The sequence below is a fragment of the Ascaphus truei genome, unplaced genomic scaffold (genome assembly GCF_040206685.1).
Source record: "Ascaphus truei isolate aAscTru1 unplaced genomic scaffold, aAscTru1.hap1 HAP1_SCAFFOLD_2269, whole genome shotgun sequence".
Classification (NCBI taxonomy): Eukaryota; Metazoa; Chordata; class Amphibia; order Anura; family Ascaphidae; genus Ascaphus; species Ascaphus truei.
This window is the reverse complement of record NW_027455186.1, coordinates 20,541-42,901: the sequence shown is the minus strand read 5'-3', so window position 1 is coordinate 42,901 and position 22,361 is coordinate 20,541. Positions and strand designations below refer to the sequence as shown.

The window sequence follows — 22,361 nt, the reverse complement described above, 5'->3', positions numbered from 1 at the left end:
GTATTCTGCAAGAAGGACCAAGAATAGTCTTCAAAAAAGCTAAAACGATTGTATCATCGATTTCCCCAAGTGTATTTCAGTCCATTAGTGAGTAGTCATATCCGTGGCAGCCCCAATGGGTTTTTCTGTTGCGGCCATTGTAATTTCTGTCAGTATGCCAGACCTTTAAAAAAAGTAAAAAGCGCACAGTCAAAAAACTGTTATAAAATTCAAACTTTTATTAATTGTCATACAAGTTTTGTCGTTTACACACTTTGGTGTGGTTGCGGCAAACGTTACGTGGGTCGTACAATCAGACCCTTGAAAACTAGGATATCTGAACATGTTCGGTTAATCACAAGACATGATCTGTCTCATCCAGTATCCAGACATTTCTCAAGCTGTTTGCAAGGCGGTATAATTAATGTTAATTTCTCTGGTTTGGAACATGTGTCTCCACATACCAGGGGAGGAGACAGACTTAATTTCCTCAATCGAAGAGAAATGTATTGGATTTTCACCTTAGATCCAGTCCATCCAAGGGGTATGAACATTGAATGGGAATTAAAATATTTTCTGATATATTGATACTTCATTCTCCTCCCTTGGTGTGCATTGATACGTGCCCAATTCATTGATTTATTTATGGATTCATTCCTTAAATAAGTTGTTCTGGTTGGCTGGCGCACACGCGCAGAAAGGGGTCTGCGCACGCTGCGGGCACCGCCGTGTACCGCGTCAGGGGGCGGAGCCTAGCCGTGATTCTAACACACACACAGAGAGAGGGAGACACACACAGAGACACACACAGAGAGAGAGAGAAGAGGCACAAAGAGACACAGAGAGAGAGAAAGAGAAACACAGAGAGAGACACAGAGAGAGAAAGAGACACACACAGAGAGAGACAGAGAGAGAGACACACACTCACAGAGAGAGAGACACACACACGCAGAGAGACACAGAGAGAGAGGGAGACACAAAGAGACACAGAGAGAGAGAAAGAGAAACACAGAGAGAGAGACACAGAGAGAGAAAGAGACACACACAGAGAGAGACAGAGAGAGACACACACACACACACAGAGCGAGAGACACAGAGAGACAGAAAGAAAGAGACAGAGAGAGAGAGACACAACACACACACACACACACACAGAGAGACACACACAAAGAGAGCCTGAGAGACAGACACACAGAGAGACACAGACAGACACACAGACAGAGACAGACTGACTGACAGACACATAGACTGAGAAATAGACAGAGAGATAGACAGACATAACTCACCGAGTATTAATATAGAGAGGTGTGTGCTACCTGGGATATATTCAGAGAATATTAGAACACGGAGATCCCTTCGGGGCGCATTCCACCTAAAAAAAAAATGAATGTAATATTGGTATTTAGTCAAATTAAACTTTGATAGCTATACTAAAATAAATATGTGACAAGTATTATTGGATTCCACTCTTATCACAGGGAAACCCAACTTGTGCTCCAAACCGCGGGAGAAGCAATTCCAGGCGTGCAAGGGAGAGGGCGGTGTGGAGCAACCAGGATCCCTTCATAAGGAGAAATAAATCCTAAATGTACAGGCCAAGGCTGTCAGAGAAAGGAAAACTGTCTTCAGGGAGCAGAATACTGATGTGGAAGTCGGGTTTTGCATACAAATATCCCAAGAATTAACTCATTAAAAAAATGTATCTATGTATAACCCCTCCCGTGCATGGAAGGGGATACAGGCGTATACAGGAGATGCTTCTATAGCCAGCATTGAACACTGAAGCAACGACTCACTACTTCACCAACTTACAATATGTTCTTTTAGACCGGGACTCAAGGAGAAACTTCCCACTTTAAAGGGCAGCTCCCTAACTGCAAGGGTGTGAGTTTCTGGGATTCCAACTCAGAGGGGGCCCCCATGTGAGTTTCCGCCATCCCATCTTGGAGGGGGTCCCTGAGTGTGTGTGGGACCCCACATCTAGAGGGACACCACCCCTAACCCCCCCCCCCCCCCTCCTCCCCCGTGTGAGTGTCTGGAATCTTATCCACAGAAGGGGCTGCGTGACTGCCTCCTCCACAGAAACATTACATTGCAGGGCTTTTTTGGGGTACTCACCGTGTTGTGTTTGAGCAGGGACAGGCTACACAGCGCTTGTGTCTCTGCTGCTTTCATCATGCCAATCTCCTTAATTTTGAGTATGTACTGCCTCATCTGCTCCTTAATCAGCATCTCCACACACCTACAGGGGAAGCACAAGGACAATCGGGTTACAGAGCCTTCCACTTAACCCCTTGCTTTATAACAAGTCCCTGACCCCTCTGGCAAGGAAGGGGTGAATAGAGGTGGCATCCCTAACCCCGTCTGAGATGGGCAAACCGTAGTCTTCAAAATATCCACCCCGTTTTATTTCATTATTTCCCCCAAGTTCCCTTTAAAAACCCCACAAATGTATTCCCAATGAATTCTTCGGCAGGAAACCATTAGTTTGCGACTTGGTCAATTAGCTGGAAAACAAAAACATTTCTTATGGAAACATGAGAACACGGGAGATTACAGCTCTGAAGTGCGACAGCAGGGCCCACGGGGATAGGACAGAATCACTGTGCAGATCATATGAGAAAGTCGTCTTATCCGGTACTACACACCGCAGCGTCAGACACAGGAGCTTGTCTTCTGAGCTTACTATCTCAGTTTTTGGGTGGTCACATGGTGCCGGCACTGCACACCCACTTCAAAGGCAGTGAATTAACCACTAGACTCCCCTTCCCTTAATCCGTTTACAACGGGTGCAGCCTCCGACCAAGGCCCCTATCCGGGCTGAATTGCTCGAGAAGATTTTACCTCTTTTAAGGCAGAAACCCCCCCCCCAAATAAAACCTACACGAGTTTAGCGCATAACAGTATTTTGCTCCCTTGATTGTCTCAATCTGCAGCAGCGCAGATCACGACGGTAACTTTGAGACTGCGCTGGGCCTGGGAGGGAGCGACATTCTGACTTCCCGGTCCTTCAATATTTCAACAGCTCATATCGAAGCAAATAAATAACATGCCCTGAATGGGCGGAAGGAAAGGGACAGGCGGGCGCCTGAATTAGGCTGTGATTTTACCAAAAAACGCCGGCATAATCGAAACCTTACGTGATGGTTTTGGAAACCTCCTTCAGGGTGGTCTGTAGGTCATAGTTGGCTGGACAGCGCAGGAGGCAGGGCGCGAAGATGATGGCCAAGGAATTTGAGGACATGCGGTTCGCATCTTCCATCACAGCCACTCTGCAAAATAGGGTGGCGTTAGAGAATGCCCCACAATGCATTGCCCTGCTGGGCTCTCAGCAGGCATGGGGCTATCTGAGCCCGTGTTTCCAGGGCTGCTTAGCAGACGGAGCCTTCCAGGTGTGACCCTCACTGCCCAGTTATTAGAGCACTGTAACATGCACCTCTTCATCTCTGCACTTCCCTATAATGCAATGGGGCTCAGCTCCCATCCTCAAGCTCCCCCAACAAGTCCGGTTTTCAGGATATCCCTGCTTCAGCACAGGTGGCTCAATCAGTCCCTGCTTCAGCACAGGTGGCTCTATCAGAGGCTTCGACTGAGCCACCTGTGCTCAAGCTGGGATATCCTGAAAACCTGACCTGTTGGGGGGGGGGGAGGGGGCTTCGGGACTGGAGTTGAGCACCCTTGCTATAATAGATCTGTACATTCTTCCTAACTAATGTGATTCCTGAGCGGCCAGCACTGCTTACAGATATGAGGAAAATGCCCTGTGGTTACACAGCCACACCTCACTATATGCAGGAAGACACAGGAAGGAATCCCTGTGCAAAGCAATACATTCTCTCCATCTGTGGTCTGTGGGGGGGACAATACATTGGGTTTGCTATTGCTTAGCAAGTCCTCTTGGGGTTAAAGGGTTAAAGGCAAAGTGTGTGTGTGTGTGTGTGTGTGTGTGTGTGTGTGTGTGTGTGTGTGTGTGTGTGTGTGTGTGTGTGTGTGTGTGTGTGTGTGTGTGTGTGTGTGTGTGTGTGTGTGTGTGTGTGTGTGTATGTATATATATATATATATATATATATATAATGCCATATAAATAATACATATATACAGTATTGGGAATAAATAACACACACAATCCCCGATTCTCTGATGCAGGCCTCATCCGTACGTCTATAAGAGAGGAAACAGCCATTTAAAAAGTGTACGAAAGTCTACAGACTGATTATCTCCGGGGAGATGCACACAGAATTTAGGTTGATTAAATCTTAGATTTAAAATTATATTATGTGTATTAAAACAATACACTGACAAGTGAGGGACTCATTTGAACACAGAGTTGGGGCCCGCTCCTGTATGCCCAGGAACACTCCTAGCAGCACACTGACATTGAGCACTACAGGTCTGCATCCTCCCCTGCAATCACACAAAGGGGTTTGCAACCTCTCCTGCATCTTACTTGACAAGGTGAAAGATCAGCCTCTCCAGAGTGTTGTAATGGGCCTGGGGAAGCTGTCCCAGAACTTTGTAGATGGCACACAGCTGTTCCTGCTTCCCAGGGAGCTCTAAAGGGAGAAGGCAAAGCAATAGATGGGTAATGGAGACGTGGGAGAGGTTTACTAAACACCTTCAGTGCTAGAGAGGCCGGACACCTTGTTCTGCAGTGCATGGCAGACCCCTCAGGCGCTACAAGGGTTAGTGGAGATAAAGAAGTAAATGTCTGTTCGTCTAGTGTGGCACAGATCCTGGAGTCTGACTCTCCTACTGCAGGGCATCACAGACCAAAGGGGACTATGGACCATGACGCCTGTCATTCCCACTGCAGGTGACAGTGGCACAGACAGAAGGCACCCATGTCCCACTGAGCCTGACCCAGAGTCCGTACCCCTGGTAAAAAGAGGCAGACATAATAGTCCTATGGCCCATGGAGTGTGTCACACCAACCACTGGGTGACAGTGACAAACAGGAGAGACCTATGGCCCATGTGGTCTGTCCCTCAACTTGAAGCTGACAGACGTACAGACATAACTTATGGCCCACTGAGTCTGTCGCTTCACCAGCAGAGTGACAAAGACTGAAAGGATTTCTGTTCACCAAGTCTAACACAGAGATAAGAGGCCTATGGCCCATGCAATATCTCCCTTTCCACAGTGACACAAACAAAAGGGACTTTTAGCCGGTGGAGTCTGTCCCTCCAACATTAAAATGAAACAGACCGAGTAGATGTTCCACTGAGTGTGACCCAAAAATAAGGCGCATACGGCATCGCTCCCTTTCACCTCAGGGTGACAAAGTATCTCTGGCCAATGGAGTCTACGCCTCCCACCATAGGATAAAGCACAAAGGTACTGTAGATCTCTCCTGCCCATCCAGGATTTCGTGTTCTGCAGTGGAGATCCTCTCTGCAATTTGTCACTAAGCCCCGCGACTCTACAGAGGGAGGGTTACCTTCCTCTCTGCACTTACCCACGGCTCGTAGGAACTCGTTGTACTGAGCGAAGGTCATGAGTGGCTCCGGGAGCTCACGCAACCACTGCTTCAGGATGCCAGTGATGACGTGGATGGGGTAATTATCCAGTTTCACAGAGCTGGGGTCTGTCCAGAAGGGAGACAGAAAACATGTGAGAAAACAAGAGGACTTGTAATGACCGATCCCCATCACCCTTTTATAGGCACTATCCGCGGAGCACAAATACAGAGAAAACATTTTAGATACATGGAAATATTGTTTTTTTTCTCCTCACAAAAATAAGTATTAGGCTGCGGCCACGCTGCCTGCGCTGCACGCACCTGCGAATTCTCCGGTCTACAGAGAGCTGCAAGGGGAAAGACAGGGGGGGGGGCATTACTGGGGCGCGGCCATGACATCACCTGGCAGGTTCGCCCTCATTGGCTAAACCGCCGGTGGGCGTGGCCTAGCGCTCTGTCGCTAGTTCCTATCTCAATTTTCATGTGTACCTCAAAAACTCGCAGCGGGCCCGGCCCCATTGTGGGGCGGCTCTTGTCCCTGCAGCGTCCGCCACAGCGGTCGCTGCAGTAGCCAGCGGGGACCTGGCCTTATGAAAACATTTTGGTAAGCTGAAGTGTGTCGTTGTGTAGTCTGCCAGGAAAAAAGTTAAGAGTAATTAAATGTGTTAAAGACGATTACAGGCAGTCCTCGTTTTACAGCGCTTCGCTTTACAACGAATGGCTTATCCAGCGCTATGCAATGCATACCTATGTTCATTTTTACAACGCCAAAACGGCTTATCCAGCGCTCTTACGATGCTTTGCAACGTTGTTTATGTGTATGTGTGTATGTATAAATATATATATATATACACATAAACAACGTTGCAAAGCGTCGTAAGAGCATATATATAATATTATATTATATTACATAATATATTATTTATTATGTTATATTATATATATATATATATAATACAGTATATACACTATATAATGTATGTGTGTGCTGCATATCTTATTGCCTGTGTAAAATATTTGGTGTATTTTAGTGTTAAAAATGCCTTCAGGAACGGAACCTTTCATTTAAACAGTGTTCCTGTGGGAAAACGTGTTTCGCTTTACAACGTTTCGCTATCCAACGCCATTTTGAGTAACGCATTGTGTCGGATAACCGAGGACTGCCTGTATATTATTCCACTGTTTAAAGGGTCAGTCCCTCCTAGGACCAAAATGTACTACTGACCGTGAGATGTTTAAGGGGTCACACCTGGGTGACTTATGCCTTTTTAAAAAAACAAAAATATATAACACCTATAAGTATTTATTATTCATTATTTCAAGTTCCTTTGTAAACACGATGAGCTGAGATTTGGGAGGGGGGGGGGCAATTTCCTCTGGCTTCCCTTTTGTCTGATTTCACCATGTGCTGAACAGGAGTTTGCACAGGCAAAGCCCCCTCCTCCCTTATCTTTATTGGCTCTCACAGGGTGGCCAGAGGTTGAGTAAACACTGCTGAGAAGCATCCTCCCTCCTTTAAATGCTTTATTTCCCAAATAATGACAGCAGCCAATGTTTTGCTTTGAGCCCAGTTACTGTATGTTACAGGAAAATGACATTCTTTACAAAAATGTAGTTTCATTGTGAACTGCCAGGGATTGCACATTTAAATGATAATATCTTATTTGTCCCTTAGGCCGTGATTATACCAAAATTGTCCGGCAGCGTTGCGCGGCTCAAAAACAAATTGCTGCAATCCAATTAAGGTAAACATACCTCGCACTCCGCGCTCGCTGCCTGGAACTGCAGGGCGGCAGACTGGAAAGCAGACAGGAAATTTTGTTTTGAGCAGGAGACGGCCGTGTCACGTGAGCGGTTCAGCCAATGAGGGCGAACCGCTCACAGCCACGCCTCCGTCACACCTCCCTGTCTCCTCTGCTTGTCTCCTGCCTGCAGTTCAACATGCCGCTTGGCGGCATTGACAGGATGACATCACCAGATCACACTGCCGCCCCGTCGGAGATGGTATAATCTCAGCCTAAATGTGTGCCTCCCCCGGTTCCCTCACAATCCCAGCGCACCGTTCTCCAGGGACTGTTTGAGCTCTCGCATGCGATTGGCTGCCCCACACTTCCGGTAGATGCCCTCCGTGTGCAGGCCGTACATCTCCAGGTACTCTAAGAGCATCTCCATGACAACGGGCACCGAGGACGTCTCACTGATCAGGTCCCCCACGTGCACCCCGAAGTGATGGTTTCCCAGGTTCTGAGGGAGGGATCAGTGTTACCACGGCAACAAAGAGGTGTTCCCTCTGTTACCCAAGAGGATTGAGAAGGTCGGGGCGAGAGAGAAGGCCGGGGCAAAAGAGAAGGGAGGGTGGGGGGGAGAGAAAAGGGTGGGGCGAGAGAGAAAGGGGGCGAGTGAGAAGGGAGGGTGAGACAGAAGCGGGTTGCGGTTGAGGATGGGGTGAGAGAATGGGGGGTGTAACATGTGAGCGCTGCAAGAGGGTTTGACACGTCACACAGCTCACACTCTTCCCTCCCTCCCCCCTGATGTACCTTCCTCCCTCCCTTCCCCCTGATATAACTTCCTCCCTCCCCCTCCCTATGTACCTTCCTCCCTCCCGCCAAGTCGCAGGGGCTCTGGATGGTGCTGGCTTCGCTGATCTTGGACGGGTTCCTCTGGAGTTTGTTCCTGGAAGGTGAAACAACACACATATATACTGCACCGACACACTTTATTCGAGCAAATGCCTGGTTTGTACCTGGCAGAAACCTGGAATCCGCCGCTGCTCACCTCTTGCATGCTTCGTTGCGTTTGCCTTCCCAGCCACGGTTCATGCCTGGCTGACGGGGGCCTGATCTGTTAAATGATAATGAGAATGATTTACTAGGCTGCGATGTTTCGATTGTCCACCAGATGGCATAAACTCATGACTTAAGTAATGTGTGGCCTTTGCAAGTTGTTTCGTTTCCAAAAAAAAGTTACTTTATCCCAGTACAGTATGCTATTGTGTAACTTGTCCTTGAGACTGAAGGAATAGTTGCAAAAAATGTATCAATTTAGGCTTTACATACAGTAATGTATTAAATAAAGACAAAGATCATTTTCACTTACACTATTCTACAGAGACATGAGTGTTCAAGTGGAGCCCGTGTTCCAAAAACCTGACAGAAGTTATGCTTATTTGATATGGGCCGCTATAAATGCAACAGAGGATAAGATGGCAACAGTTGTTCAAATTTATCAGTATTTTATCGAAAATTATGACTTTTACAGATTTTCGCCAACTCCTCATTTGTGGAAGCATGCAATAAGGAAAAGGTTATGTAGTGACCCCTGTTTTCACCGTATTGAGCCCCAATTTGTTGGAGGGTATTGGTGTGTGTCACAGGGTTTTTCCCGTATCTATGATAATGGAGGCGGCAAAAGGCGAAGGGTCGTGTTAAAACGAAATAAGAAGCGACAGTCCCTGCCAAGCAATGCGCCAGAACCAGAACCAGAACCAGCAGCAGCACCAGCTTATCATCATGGTCCCGCCGTCGGTGACAACTCTGAGATGGATTTCGCAGCCAGTTTTGATGAAGCTTGCATGTACCTAAGCGATTTCCCGCTGACTACAGGTGGGCTAGTCCCTCTGCAAAATGATGAAAGCTGGACTGGAAGTGGGCCGGCGCCAGCGCAAGCTGAATGGGAAATTTAGTACAATACTGTACAGTATGGTGAGTACTGTATTTTTGCCGTATTATTTTGGTGGGGCTGGCTGGGAACTTCTTTAGGGGGCTGACCATTACTGTACATTAAAACTTTTCATTTTGTTTTTCCTCAGAAAAGAAAACGGCTAATGGGGGGATTTCGATGGATTATATTGTACTGTATGCTGATGTTTTCCGGCCATACAGTATACTGTGTAATAAACCCGAATAAATAAAACTATGCATTTATTCTACAGTACATGTTCAGTAAATTACTGCACATACTGGGGGCGAGATGTGTTTGCAGCAGAGAGAGATTTAATAATATTGTACAGTGAGCAGGGGGTTCCCTGAGCCAGAAATTAATGATTAATGCTCAGGGAACCCCCCCCCCCCTGCTCCTGATCAATATTATTAAAAATACGGAAAATTCTGCGTCATTACCATAGCGGATAGCCGCTAAGGCAATGAAGGGGTTAACCCACCGTGCCCGCTTTATTGTGTGTAGTGGGGATGGGTGAGGGGGGTATTTGGCCCTTGGTGTGAGTTTAGGACTTGCGGGAGGGGGGGGGGGTTGCGGGTGCACTTAACCCCTTCACGATCGTAGCAGTTAATACCGCTACGGTCATGAAGGGGTTAAGCCCTCCCGCTACCCCAACCCCCCCCCCCCCCCGCAAGCCCTCCCCAACCATCGTTGGGACGAATACCCCATTCACCCACCCTCCCGCTACCCACAATAAAAAAATACACACACACAGCAGCCGCCAAAAAATAAATAAATAAATGACAATAAATACATTTGAAATACATTTTTATTGATAGTGTAGATGTGCAGGGGGTCTCCGGAGCTGAACCGCGTTGGTTTTAGGTCTGGGGACCCCGTGCCCCCCGAGATACAGGCCCCTTTAGGGGGTGCCGGTATCCAGCTCTGCGTTAAAAGCCCCGATCACGTGACCGCGGCCTGTAAACCAAGCAGAGCAGAGGGATACCGGCACCCCCTAAAGGGGCCTGTATCTCGGGGGGCACGGGGTCCCCAGACCTGAAACCTGTGCGCTTCTGCTCTGGAGACCCTCTGCACATGTACAGTATCAATAAAACACATACAATATACAGTATAAATAAACACTCGTTCTTTACCTTAGCGTCTATGCGCTATGGTAAAGAAGCATTATTTTAATAATATTGTAAAGTGAGCAGGGGGTTCCCTGAGCCAGAAATTAATGATTAATGCTCAGGGAACCCCCCCCCCCCCCTGCTCCTGATCAATATTATTAAAAATACGGAAAATGCTGCGTCATTACCATAGCGGATAGCCGCTAAGGCAATGAAGGGGTTAACCCACCGTGCCCGCTTTATTGTGTGTAGTGGGGATGGGTGAGGGGGGTATTTGGCCCTTGGTGTGAGTTTACGACTTGCGGGAGGGGGGGGGGGGGTTGCGGGTGCACTTAACCCCTTCACGATCGTAGCAGTTAATACCGCTACGGTCATGAAGGGGTTAAGCCCTCCCGCTACCCCAACCCCCCCCCCCCCCCGCAAGCCCTCCCCAACCATCGTTGGGGCGAATACCCCATTCACCCACCCTCCCGCTACCCACAATAAAAAAATACACACACACAGCAGCCGCCAAAAAATAAATAAATAAATGACAATAAATACATTTGAAATACATTTTTATTGATAGTGTAGATGTGCAGGGGGTCTCCGGAGCTGAACCGCGTTGGTTTTAGGTCTGGGGACCCCGTGCCCCCCGAGATACAGGCCCCTTTAGGGGGTGCCGGTAGCCCTCTGCTTGGTTTAAAGGTCCGATCACGTGATCGCGGCCTGTAAACCAAGCAGAGCAGAGGGATACCGGCACCCCCTAAAGGGGCCTGTATCTCGGGGGGCACGGGGTCCCCAGACCTGAAACCTGTGCGCTTCTGCTCTGGAGACCCTCTGCACATGTACACTATCAATAAAAATGTATTTCAAATGTATTTATTGTCATTTATTTATTTATTTATTTATTTATATTTATTCATTGTGCTGCTGCTGCAAGTCGTAAACTCACACCAAGGGCCAAACACCCCCCTCACCCCCAATAAAAAAAATTCACGCACAGCAGCCCCACAATTAATAAATAAATCTAAATAAATAAATAAAATCTATGTAAAACCCCCTCCCCTATTCTCGCTTTTAAAACGCCCTGCCTTCTCTCTAATCTATGTAAAAAACCCTCCCCCTATCCCCCTATTGTGTGTGCGTTAAGCTTCCCTGCAAGCTATGTAAAAAAACCTCCCCCTATTGTGTGTGTGTTTAAATCTGTCTGGCCTGTGTTTCTGAGTGCTGAGTGCTCTGCGTTTAAAGGTCCCGATCACGTGATCGCGGCCTGTAAACCAAGCAGAGCAGAGGGATACCGGCACCCCCTAAAGGGGCCTGTATCTCGGGGGGCACGGGGTCCCCAGACCTGAAACCTGTGCGCTTCAGCTCCGGAGACCCTCTGCACATGTACACTATCAATAAAAATGTATTTCAAATGTATTTATTGTCATTTATTTATTTATTTATTTATATTTATTTATTCATTGTGCTGCTGCTGCAAGTCGTAAACTCACACCAAGGGCCAAACACCCCCCTCACCCCCAATAAAAAAAATTCACGCACAGCAGCCCCACAATTAATAAATAAATCTAAATAAATAAATAAATAAAGACATGAAGAGAAATAAATATATACTGTACAGTATATACTTTGTATATATATATACACTGTATATATATATATATATATATATATATATATATATATATACTGTATATATATATATATATATATATATATATATATACATACTGTATGTGAGTGAAAAGAGAAAAAAGTAACCCGTATGGGAGCACTCAGGTATGCAATTGATATATTTGTTTATTTATTTGACACAGTGCAAAAAGGGATGAATAAACAGTACATGATTTAAAAACACTTAAAAAAGAGGCATGGACCCTTAAACACTAATGAACAGCACTAGGGAACGACACACACTGTCAACCCTAAACATGAAAAGGATAGTGACTCAAAAAACACTAGGGAGAATCAAAGTGAATCACAATACAGTAGGTTACTGGGTTTAAAGGCACCTACTGTATACAACGCTAAGGATAATGCACACTACACACCAAAAGGTAGACTTGTCAAAGTATAAATGACAGTCTCAAAGCATCACACATCTGCATTAGCATACAGTAATATACAGTAACCAATGCCTACAGCACAAATCATGTGTAGGAAAGGTGGTAAGGTGGAATGAAATCCCTAGATGTGTAGAGCAATGAAGTTAATGAATAGCATACTGTACAGTATAAAACATAACATTACAATCCACACAGTACATTGCATTTACAGTACATTGTATACTGTAAATGATGCATAGCATTAAATCTATGCACCATATACAGTACTGTACATTCTGCAAATGAATGTTAACAATATAATTGCAAGCTACTCTACCAGTAAATACTGTACAAACACTTCCAAACAAGTCAACTTAACTACAGTATTTTAACCAAGCAAGTAAACCAAAATCAATATATACTGTAAGTAACAACCAGAAAAGACAATTTAAAAACAAACTAACCCTTACAATACCAAGGATTACATCAATCTAATTGTAAAAAACCTTATACATTATACACAGCATTGTTTAAAAACCCCTTCCCCCCTAATGTTTGTGTTAAGCAGATTACACTGAAGGGAGAGAGATATAAAGGCCTAAAGCCCCTTCCCCCCCTAATGTTTCTGTTAAACAGATTACAGTACATTGAAGGGAGAGAGATTTTACAGAAACACACATTAGGGGGGAGGGGGCTTTAAACAGATTACATTGAAGGGAGATAGATGTTTCTGTTACCAGTAAATCTCCCTCCCTGCATTGCTAACCACCCTCACCCCCTACCCACATACCGTTAACCCCCCCCCCCATCCTGGCCATGGCCCCTCCGCTTCTGCAAAACAGACACAAAAATTAAAACATACAAAGTAATGTCCCCTAACCCCTTAATCACCATAGCGGTTATTAACCGCTACAGTCATGAAGGGGTTAACCCGCCCTCACCCACCCACCACTCGGGATGCCTACATACCCTCCCACACTAACCCCCCCCCCCCCCCACCCGTGAGGCCTAACCACCCAGTCAGTACCCACAAGGGAGGCCTACCCACATACCGTTGGGGAAACACCCCACCCCCACCCCAGTACCCACAATAAAAACAGTACAATCACCCACAATAAACAGCATTCTATTTATTAAATACATTACCCACCCCCTGTGCCCCCCCCCCCATAAATACAAGATTTATTCTTTTACATTCAGGGTCCATAACGTAGCCCCACGCTAGTCCCCGGTGGGCTGGCAGGGCACCTGGACAGACCTACAGTTTACCAGCAGCATTCCACAGGTTCTGGAGGCCTGCTGGTGGATCCTGCCAGCACCATGGCGCTCAGGTGGTCTCCTTGGGTCACCGTGAGCCACAATTGGGTCCACACGGTAGGCCCAAGGATGTCTGGGAGCCCCGGGTCAAACCCACAGGTGTCTGCGAGGCCTCGGGTGGTTCCCATGGGGGTCTGGGGAACTCACGGGTGCTCACTACGGGTCCGCGGTGCCCCCACAGAAGTGGGACCACACATCATCATCCCCGCACCTACGGCTCGGAGGTGCCCCCACAGAAGTGGGACCACACATCGTCATGCCCGCAGACTACGGGTCCGCGGTGCCCCCACAGAAGTGGGACCACACATCATCATCCCCGCATGTGTCACCCGTGGAACCACCAGCCTGCTACCCTTTAGGATACCCGAGGATTCCCCGCGGGTGGTCTCCAGAGGTCCCACGCAAAACCACGGAAGTAACCCTGAATGTAAAAAAAATAAACCTGGCCTATACATTCAATACATACACCCTCCCCCCCAACACCTACAGTACAATAATGTGCAAAATAACTATTATCCAGATATGAATAATAGATTAATTGCCCATTATTAAAAACATTAACTAGCATATACAAATAAATAAAGTACTACTGACCTCATCAATATGAAGTGTCCGACGCCAGCGCCTTCCTTCTCTTGCCCACACAAAACATAGCCAAAACCAAGCCAATACATTGCAATTACATTCAGATATCAATTAACCCCTTAAACACCTTATCGGATAATAACCGCAAAGGTAATTAAGGGGTTAAGCCACACAGGCACGATACCCACCCTTCACCCATGAATTTGTACTGTGGCTTCATCATGCAACTATATATATATATACTGTATATATACAGTATACATACAGAGAGACAGAGAGAAAGAGAGAGAGAGATATATACAGTATATATATATACACACGTTATATACACACCCATGATAAACCAAATATACAGTACAAATAAATGTAGAAGGGTTATCAAAACCATACTGTTCTACAACCAAACACTTCTCCATACAGACACTACATTAAAAATCAATTTCCTTTAAAAATCCTAACTGATCTCACAATCTACTGTACTGTATATGATCACAAACCAATGAAAAAAGTCACATTCCAAAATGCATAAAATCTATGCACCATACTGTATACATTCTGCAAATTAATCAACGTAAACAAAAATCAATTAGCAATCATTATTTAGATCTCTAAACATTTCACACTCAATCATGAACAATGAAACCATTAACAGATTCACGCCTAGAGCAGAACAATTAAGCCTTTGAAAAAATATAAGTACCGACAAAAATACAACCTTTCCAAACCAAGCCTACAGTACCTACAGTATCCCTGACCTTCCTCAAACACACAATACAATACCAAGGAATAATACATCTATCTAATTTTAAAATACTTTAAACTCACAAAATAATTAAAAACACATCTAATCCAGCTTTTAAAACATCATCATTTCTTACCCTGAATGTATACTGTACAGTATATCTCTCTAGACATATATATTGTACATACATACATACAGTGGCAAGAAATGATATACCACAAAAAAATAAAAATACACAGGTTAAAAAACCTTTTGAAAAAATTAACAAGTTAAATAAAATACATTTCTTTACTGTAGTTCACTTACCATTACTTGCCCCCACCGACTCCCATTGCCCAGCTTACTCACGAACCAATCCACGATCAGGAACCCATAAAATAATAAACCATTGAAAATAATAAACATTAAACTAAAAATCCAAACCAATCCACGGGTCTTCTACTTGTAATACACCTTCATCTGTATTCTTCTTTCTTCTATCTCCTTCCGGGCGGGGCAGGGCGTGGTCTTCTTTCCATCATCGGCCACGCCCTTGTCTTTTTCCTTCTCCGGAGGTCCTTCCTCCGCGGCGTCTGGCTGCAAAATGAGACGACATAGGCTTTTAAAGGCCTATGACGTCACATTTTGCGTCATGGTTCCCACGGTCCTGATTGGACCGTGAAAACCATGTGTGTTGGCCGATAATAAAAAAATGATGACGTCACTTAAAGGGAATGAAAGCACAGCCAATCAGAATGGCTTTGCTTCAATTGCCTTTAAGATGACGTCATGAAAAGGCACATGGCCGTGCACACATGGTACTAGAGCCAATCAGAGCGTGGGAACTTTATCCCTACTCTGATTGGCTCTGGTATACCATGTGTCAGGGGCTTGGGGGAGAAAGGATGTGACGTCAATAAGGATAAAGTTCCCACGCTCTGATTGGCTACCGTACCACGTGACAGGTTTTCATTGACGTCACATCCTTTCTCCCCCAAGCCCCTGACACATGGTATACCAGAGCCAATCAGAGTAGGGATAAAGTTCCCACGCTCTGATTGGCTCTAGTACCATGTGTGCACGGCCATGTGCCTTTTCATGACGTCATCTTAAAGGCAATTGAAGCAAAGCCATTCTGATTGGCTGTGCTTTCATTCCCTTTAAGTGACGTCATCATTTTTTTATTATCGGCCAACACACATGGTTTTCACGGTCCAATCAGGACCGTGGGAACCATGACGCAAAATGTGACGTCATAGGCCTTTAAAAGCCTATGTCGTCTCATTTTGCAGCCAGACGCCGCGGAGGAAGGACCTCCGGAGAAGGAAAAAGACAAGGGCGTGGCCGATGATGGAAAGAAGACCACGCCCTGCCCCGCCCGGAAGGAGATAGAAGAAAGAAGAATACAGATGAAGGTGTATTACAAGTAGAAGACCCGTGGATTGGTTTGGATTTTTAGTTTAATGTTTATTATTTTCAATGGTTTATTATTTTATGGGTTCCTGATCGTGGATTGGTTCGTGAGTAAGCTGGGCAACGGGAGTCGGTGGGGGCAAGTAATGGTAAGTGAACTACAGTAAAGAAATGTATTTTATTTAACTTGTTAATTTTTTCAAAAGGTTTTTTAACCTGTGTATTTTTATTTTTTTGTGGTATATCATTTCTTGCCACTGTATGTATGTATGTACAATATATATGTCTAGAGAGATATACTGTACAGTATACATTCAGGGTAAGAAATGATGATGTTTTAAAAGCTGGATTAGATGTGTTTTTAATTATTTTGTGAGTTTAAAGTATTTTAAAATTAGATAGATGTATTATTCCTTGGTATTGTATTGTGTGTTTGAGGCAGGTCAGGGATACTGTAGGTACTGTAGGCTTGGTTTGGAAAGGTTGTATTTTTGTCGGTACTTATATTTTTTCAAAGGCTTAATTGTTCTGCTCTAGGCGTGAATCTGTTAATGGTTTCATTGTTCATGATTGAGTGTGAAATGTTTAGAGATCTAAATAATGATTGCTAATTGATTTTTGTTTACGTTGATTAATTTGCAGAATGTATACAGTATGGTGCATAGATTTTATGCATTTTGGAATGTGACTTTTTTCATTGGTTTGTGATCATATACAGTACAGTAGATTGTGAGATCAGTTAGGATTTTTAAAGGAAATTGATTTTTAATGTAGTGTCTGTATGGAGAAGTGTTTGGTTGTAGAACAGTATGGTTTTGATAACCCTTCTACATTTATTTGTACTGTATATTTGGTTTATCATGGGTGTGTATATAACGTGTGTATATATATATACTGTATATATCTCTCTCTCTCTCTTTCTCTCTGTCTCTCTGTATGTATATATATACAGTATATATATATATAGTTGCATGATGAAGCCACAGTACAAATTCATGGGTGAAGGGTGGGTATCGTGCCTGTGTGGCTTAACCCCTTAATTACCTTTGCGGTTATTATCCGATAAGGTGTTTAAGGGGTTAATTGATATCTGAATGTAATTGCAATGTATTGGCTTGGTTTTGGCTATGTTTTGTGTGGGCAAGAGAAGGAAGGCGCTGGCGTCGGACACTTCGTATTGATGAGGTCAGTAGTACACTGGCGACACACTTTATTCGAGCTTGGCTAGTCCCACGAATTCGGGTATACCCGGGTGTATTGAGGTTTGTGACTGTTTTCTGCCCGAGTATATTGGGTTATTTTCCAGGCAGGGATTGAAGCATTTTATTCCTGCTGGCTGCAATACTGCACAGTATATATATATATACTGCATTACAATTCATGAATTTATGCCATCTGGTAGACACGCGAAGCATTGCAGCCTATTAAATCCTAATCATTATCATTTAACAGATCAGCCGCCCATCAGCCAGGCATGAACCCAGGCTGGGAAGGCAAACGCAACGGGGCTTGTCAGAGGTGAGGAGCGGCGCATTCCAGGTATCTGCCAGGTACATACTGGGTATTTGCTCGAATAAAGTGTGTCGGTGCAGTACTTTATTTATTTGTATATGCTAGTTAATGTTTTTAATAATGGGCAATTAATCTATTATTCATATCTGGATAATAGTTATTTTGCACATTATTGTACTGTAGGTGTTGGGGGGGAGGGTGTATGTATTGAATGTATAGGCCAGGTTTATTTTTTTTACATTCAGGGTTACTTCCGTGGTTTTGCGTGGGACCTCTGGAGACCACCCGCGGGGAATCCTCGGGTATCCTAAAGGGTAGCAGGCTGGTGGTTCCACGGGTGACACATGCGGGGATGATGATGTGTGGTCCCACTTCTGTGGGGGCACCGCGGACCCGTAGTCTGCGGGCATGACGATGTGTGGTCCCACTTCTGTGGGGGCACCTCCGAGCCGTAGGTGCGGGGATGATGATGTGTGGTCCCACTTCTGTGGGGGCACCGCGGACCCGTAGTGAGCACCCGTGAGTTCCCCAGACCCCCATGGGAACCACCCGAGGCCCCGCAGACACCTGTGGGTTTGACCCGGGGCTCCCAGACATCCTTGGGCCTACCGTGTGGACCCAATTGAGGCTCACGGTGACCCAAGGAGACCACCTGGGCGCCATGGTGCTGGCAGGATCCACCAGCAGGCCTCCAGAACCTGTGGAATGCTGCTGGTAAACTGTAGGTCTGTCCAGGTGCCCTGCCAGCCCACCGGGGACTAGCGTGGGGCTACGTTATGGACCCTGAATGTAAAAGAATAAATCTTGTATTTATGGGGGGGGGGGCACAGGGGGTGGGTAATGTATTTAATAAATAGAATGCTGTTTATTGTGGGTGATTGTACTGTTTTTATTGTGGGTACTGGGGTGGGGGTGGGGTGTTTCCCCAACGGTATGTGGGTAGGCCTCCCTTGTGGGTAGTTAGTGGGTGAGGGTTGAGGGTGGTTAGGCCTCACGGGGTGGGGGGTTAGAGTGGGAGGGTATGTACAGTAGGCGTCCCAAGTGGTGGGTGAGGGCGGGTTAACCCCTTCATGACTGTAGCGGTTAATAACCGCTATGGTGATTAAGGGGTTAGGGGACATTACTTTGAAAGTGTTATTTTTTTTCTCTGTTTTACTGTACAGCAGCGGAGGTTGCCATGGGTAGTGGGTAGTGTATTGAATGTATTTATTGGTTATTATGCGTTAACCCCTTCATTACCTTAGCGGCTATACGCTATGCTAATGAAGCCTCGTTTCTGAACTTTTAATAATATTGTGCAGGAGCAGGGGGTCCCCTGAGATTAGATTTCTGTCTCAGGGAACCCCCTGCTCACTCTACAATATTATTAAAAAGACAGAAATGCTGCTTCTTTACCATAGCGCATAGCCGCTAAGCTAAAGAATGATTCTTTAATGATGTGTGTGTTTTATTCACAGTGTAGATGTTCTCCGGAGCTGAAGCGCACAGGTTTCAGGTCTGGGGACCCCGTGCCCCCCGAGATACAGGCCCCTTTAGGGGGTGCCGGTATCCCTCTGCTCTGCTTGGTTTACAGGCCGCGATCACGTGATCGGACCTTTAAACCAAGCAGAGGGCTACCGGCACCCCCTAAAGGGGCCTGTATCTCGGGGGGCACGGGGTCCCCAGACCTAAAACCTGTGCGGTTCAGCTCCAGAGACCCCCTGCACATCTACACTATCAATAAAAATGTATTTCAAATGTATTTATTTGTATTTATTTATTTATTTATTGCGGGGATGCTGTGTGTGATTATTTTTTATTGTGTTTAGCGGGGGTGGGTGACGGGGTTTATAAATGTGAGTTTATAAATAAAATAAAGAATATTATTTATAGGGGCCTTAGAACAGAAGTTCCCACGCCAATTGCGCGCTCATTGCTCTTTTGTTACAATGTTGCTGGTCTTGCGGGTTTGCAGTCTGGCAGCAAAAAGCAGTTTGTAGTACTGTGTGTGAGATAAAGTAACCAGTTCTTTTATTGCTGAAGTCGCCACTAAAAACTTTTATTTACAAATACAGTACAAAAACCGTGCAACACACAACAACATTCAGTATCCTTTGTTTAAGTACAGCAGGTACTATAGGGTAAAACATGTACTGTACAGTACAGCACAACATTACAGTATGGTCTCACTGAAAGTCCTCCCCATTTTCCAGCCATGGCCGATGCCTTGCATGGCGCAAAACGCCATTAATGCAGTCTCTAACGCCTCTCATTACAGGATCTGTAACAGGGTAATAGCGCTGCATTTCTTCCACAATCTTTTTCCTTAAATTGGCAGGAAGGGCATTTTTTTGGCGATTCCCATCATAGTTCACTTTGAACACCCACTCGCAGTACAATGTGTAGGGAACATGGTGTTTAAATATGATCAAGGCATACTTGTGTGGTATACCAGCACTCCTCACCCTATACTTCTCCCTCAGCGCCGGTGTCAGATCGCACAGGGAGATGTCGGGCACTGTTTGTATGCGAGCGGGTGTAGGAAGTCTTTTGGGAGCGGGTGTACTTGAGGCGATGGGCAATGGTAGGGTGTCTGGGAGGAAGCTTTCCTCCGGTAGTGGTCGCCGGGTTGTCTCCTGGCGTGGTCTAGATGGGGTTGTCATGTCCTCCTCAATAGCATAGTACACTGTATCTTCTGGTGGAGGGGGTGTGCTTGGTGATGGAAGGGGGTCGAAGGTACCATGCATCACATCCATGTCACCCCCCTGCTCCAGCGTCGGGGAAACAGGGGCATTAACACCGAGCAAATAATGTATGCCCGCTATGTCTGCCTCTATCTTGTCCATCCGTTGATCCATCCGTTGCTCCATATGTAGCATCCGTTGATCCAGCCGTTGCTCCATATGTAGCACCGACTCCAGAAGCAGATCTAGCTTTGCCAGCACACTAGAATTCCCGGGGAGATCCACACTTAGCCCATTCAGGATCCGGTCCAACGAGCTGCTTGTGCATGGCATCTGGAGATCTGGGGGGATGGGTGCAACGGAGGATGAGATGGGGGTTCCCTGGAGAGAAGCGGCATCGATGGAGAGTGGAAGAGGTGACCTGGGGATGCCCGGTACAGGAGAAGCTGCAGCGTGGTGGAAGAGGGATGGAGAAGGTGACCGCTGGATTTCCGGGAGAGAAGCAGAGTCGTCCAAGAGCAAAGGAGACAGTGACCCGTTGATTTCAGAGGCAGCAGCATCTTCAGATGGAACCGGAGAAGATGGGGGTGGAGAAGCCGGGCTGAAGATTTCCGGGACAGCTACAGCAGAGTCGTCGAAGCATATGGGAGCAAGTGGTCTGCGGATTCGGTGAGTTGGCTGCCATGCGTCTTGCGAACCGAGCACAGTACCGTATTTCTTCTTCACATAATAAGGCTGACGTGTTTTAAAAGCCTTAGCCTTTGGGGTCAGCAGAAGGTTTTCTTTGTTGGCCTTAGCCTGTCGCTTTGCCTTTGGCTTGGGAACGGTAACTGCCTTTCTCTTTTTCAGTGTGGCAGGCACAGCAGAGGTGAGATGATTCTTTCGTCCATAGAACCGGGGATGCTCCATGTAAGCGGGAGGCACAATGCAGTATCTGGACAATGCCTCAGATAAAGATCAGCAAGTGGTGGGCTATGCAACGTGTACAACCTTTTATGCATGGTGGCCAGGTACAGGTGTTGAAAGTGGGTGGTCTGTTATGTGAGTCATTAACATATAAATACACCATCCATTTTGTGGATTCACTGCACATTGAATACACATCGACTAAACATCGAATACACATTCTTGTGTTTGTATTTCTTTCTACAGTACTCGCAGCAATGCCTGTTAAGAAGATTTCAAAGGATCTCAGCATGAGAATGAAGGAGATGTACACGAGCGGACAACGAATTGCAGATATCCAGCGCTGGTTAACTGCTTCTGGCCTCGTTGTGCCATCAAGCACTGTGTGCTATCATGCACAAGGAAAAAACAGAGACCGCAAAAAGGCACCAAGGGTAACAAATGCGTAAGTACTGTATACTGTATTTATAAAACTTAACCAAAAAAAATATAGAAAACTGTAGTGTACATCTACAGTATACCGTATTTATATAGTATATTTATTATATTACAACAGTATATACTGTAGTGTACTGTATGTGTGGTCAATTTATATTTTTTGTGCAGCAGTATACACTTTTGGTATATTGCAATTCATCTTACAACGGAATATACAGTATATGATGTGTATTTATTATGATATAACAACAGTATACCGTATTTATATAGTATATTTATTATATTACAACAGTATATACTGTAGTGTACTGTATGTGTGGTCAATTTATATTTTTTGTGCAGCAGTATACACTTTTGGTATATTGCAATTCATCTTACAACGGAATATACAGTATATGATGTGTATTTATTATGATATAACAACAGTATACCGTATTTATATAGTACAACAGTATATACTGTAGTGTACTGTATGTGTGGTCAATTTATATTTTTTGTGCAGCAGTATACACTTTTGGTATATTGCAATTCATCTTACAACGGAATATACAG

At 45.4% G+C, this 22,361-nt stretch overlaps 1 protein-coding gene across 1 annotated transcript in view; it reads right to left on the bottom strand.

Annotated features, from left to right (window-relative positions):
• Nucleotides 1-10: 10 nt before the first annotated feature.
• Nucleotides 11-22,361, bottom strand: part of LOC142477691 (uncharacterized) — a 38,150-nt gene continuing 15,799 nt past the window's right edge. The window contains exons 7-14 of the mRNA XM_075582358.1: nucleotides 8,029-8,110; nucleotides 7,498-7,681; nucleotides 5,435-5,563; nucleotides 4,427-4,532; nucleotides 3,120-3,251; nucleotides 2,098-2,221; nucleotides 1,266-1,351; nucleotides 11-163 (exon numbers count right to left, since the gene is read on the bottom strand). Coding sequence (XP_075438473.1) covers nucleotides 1,307-1,351; nucleotides 2,098-2,221; nucleotides 3,120-3,251; nucleotides 4,427-4,532; nucleotides 5,435-5,563; nucleotides 7,498-7,681; nucleotides 8,029-8,110 — 802 coding nt within the window. The 3' untranslated portion in view covers nucleotides 11-163; nucleotides 1,266-1,306. The remainder of the gene's footprint in view (nucleotides 164-1,265; nucleotides 1,352-2,097; nucleotides 2,222-3,119; nucleotides 3,252-4,426; nucleotides 4,533-5,434; nucleotides 5,564-7,497; nucleotides 7,682-8,028; nucleotides 8,111-22,361) is intronic.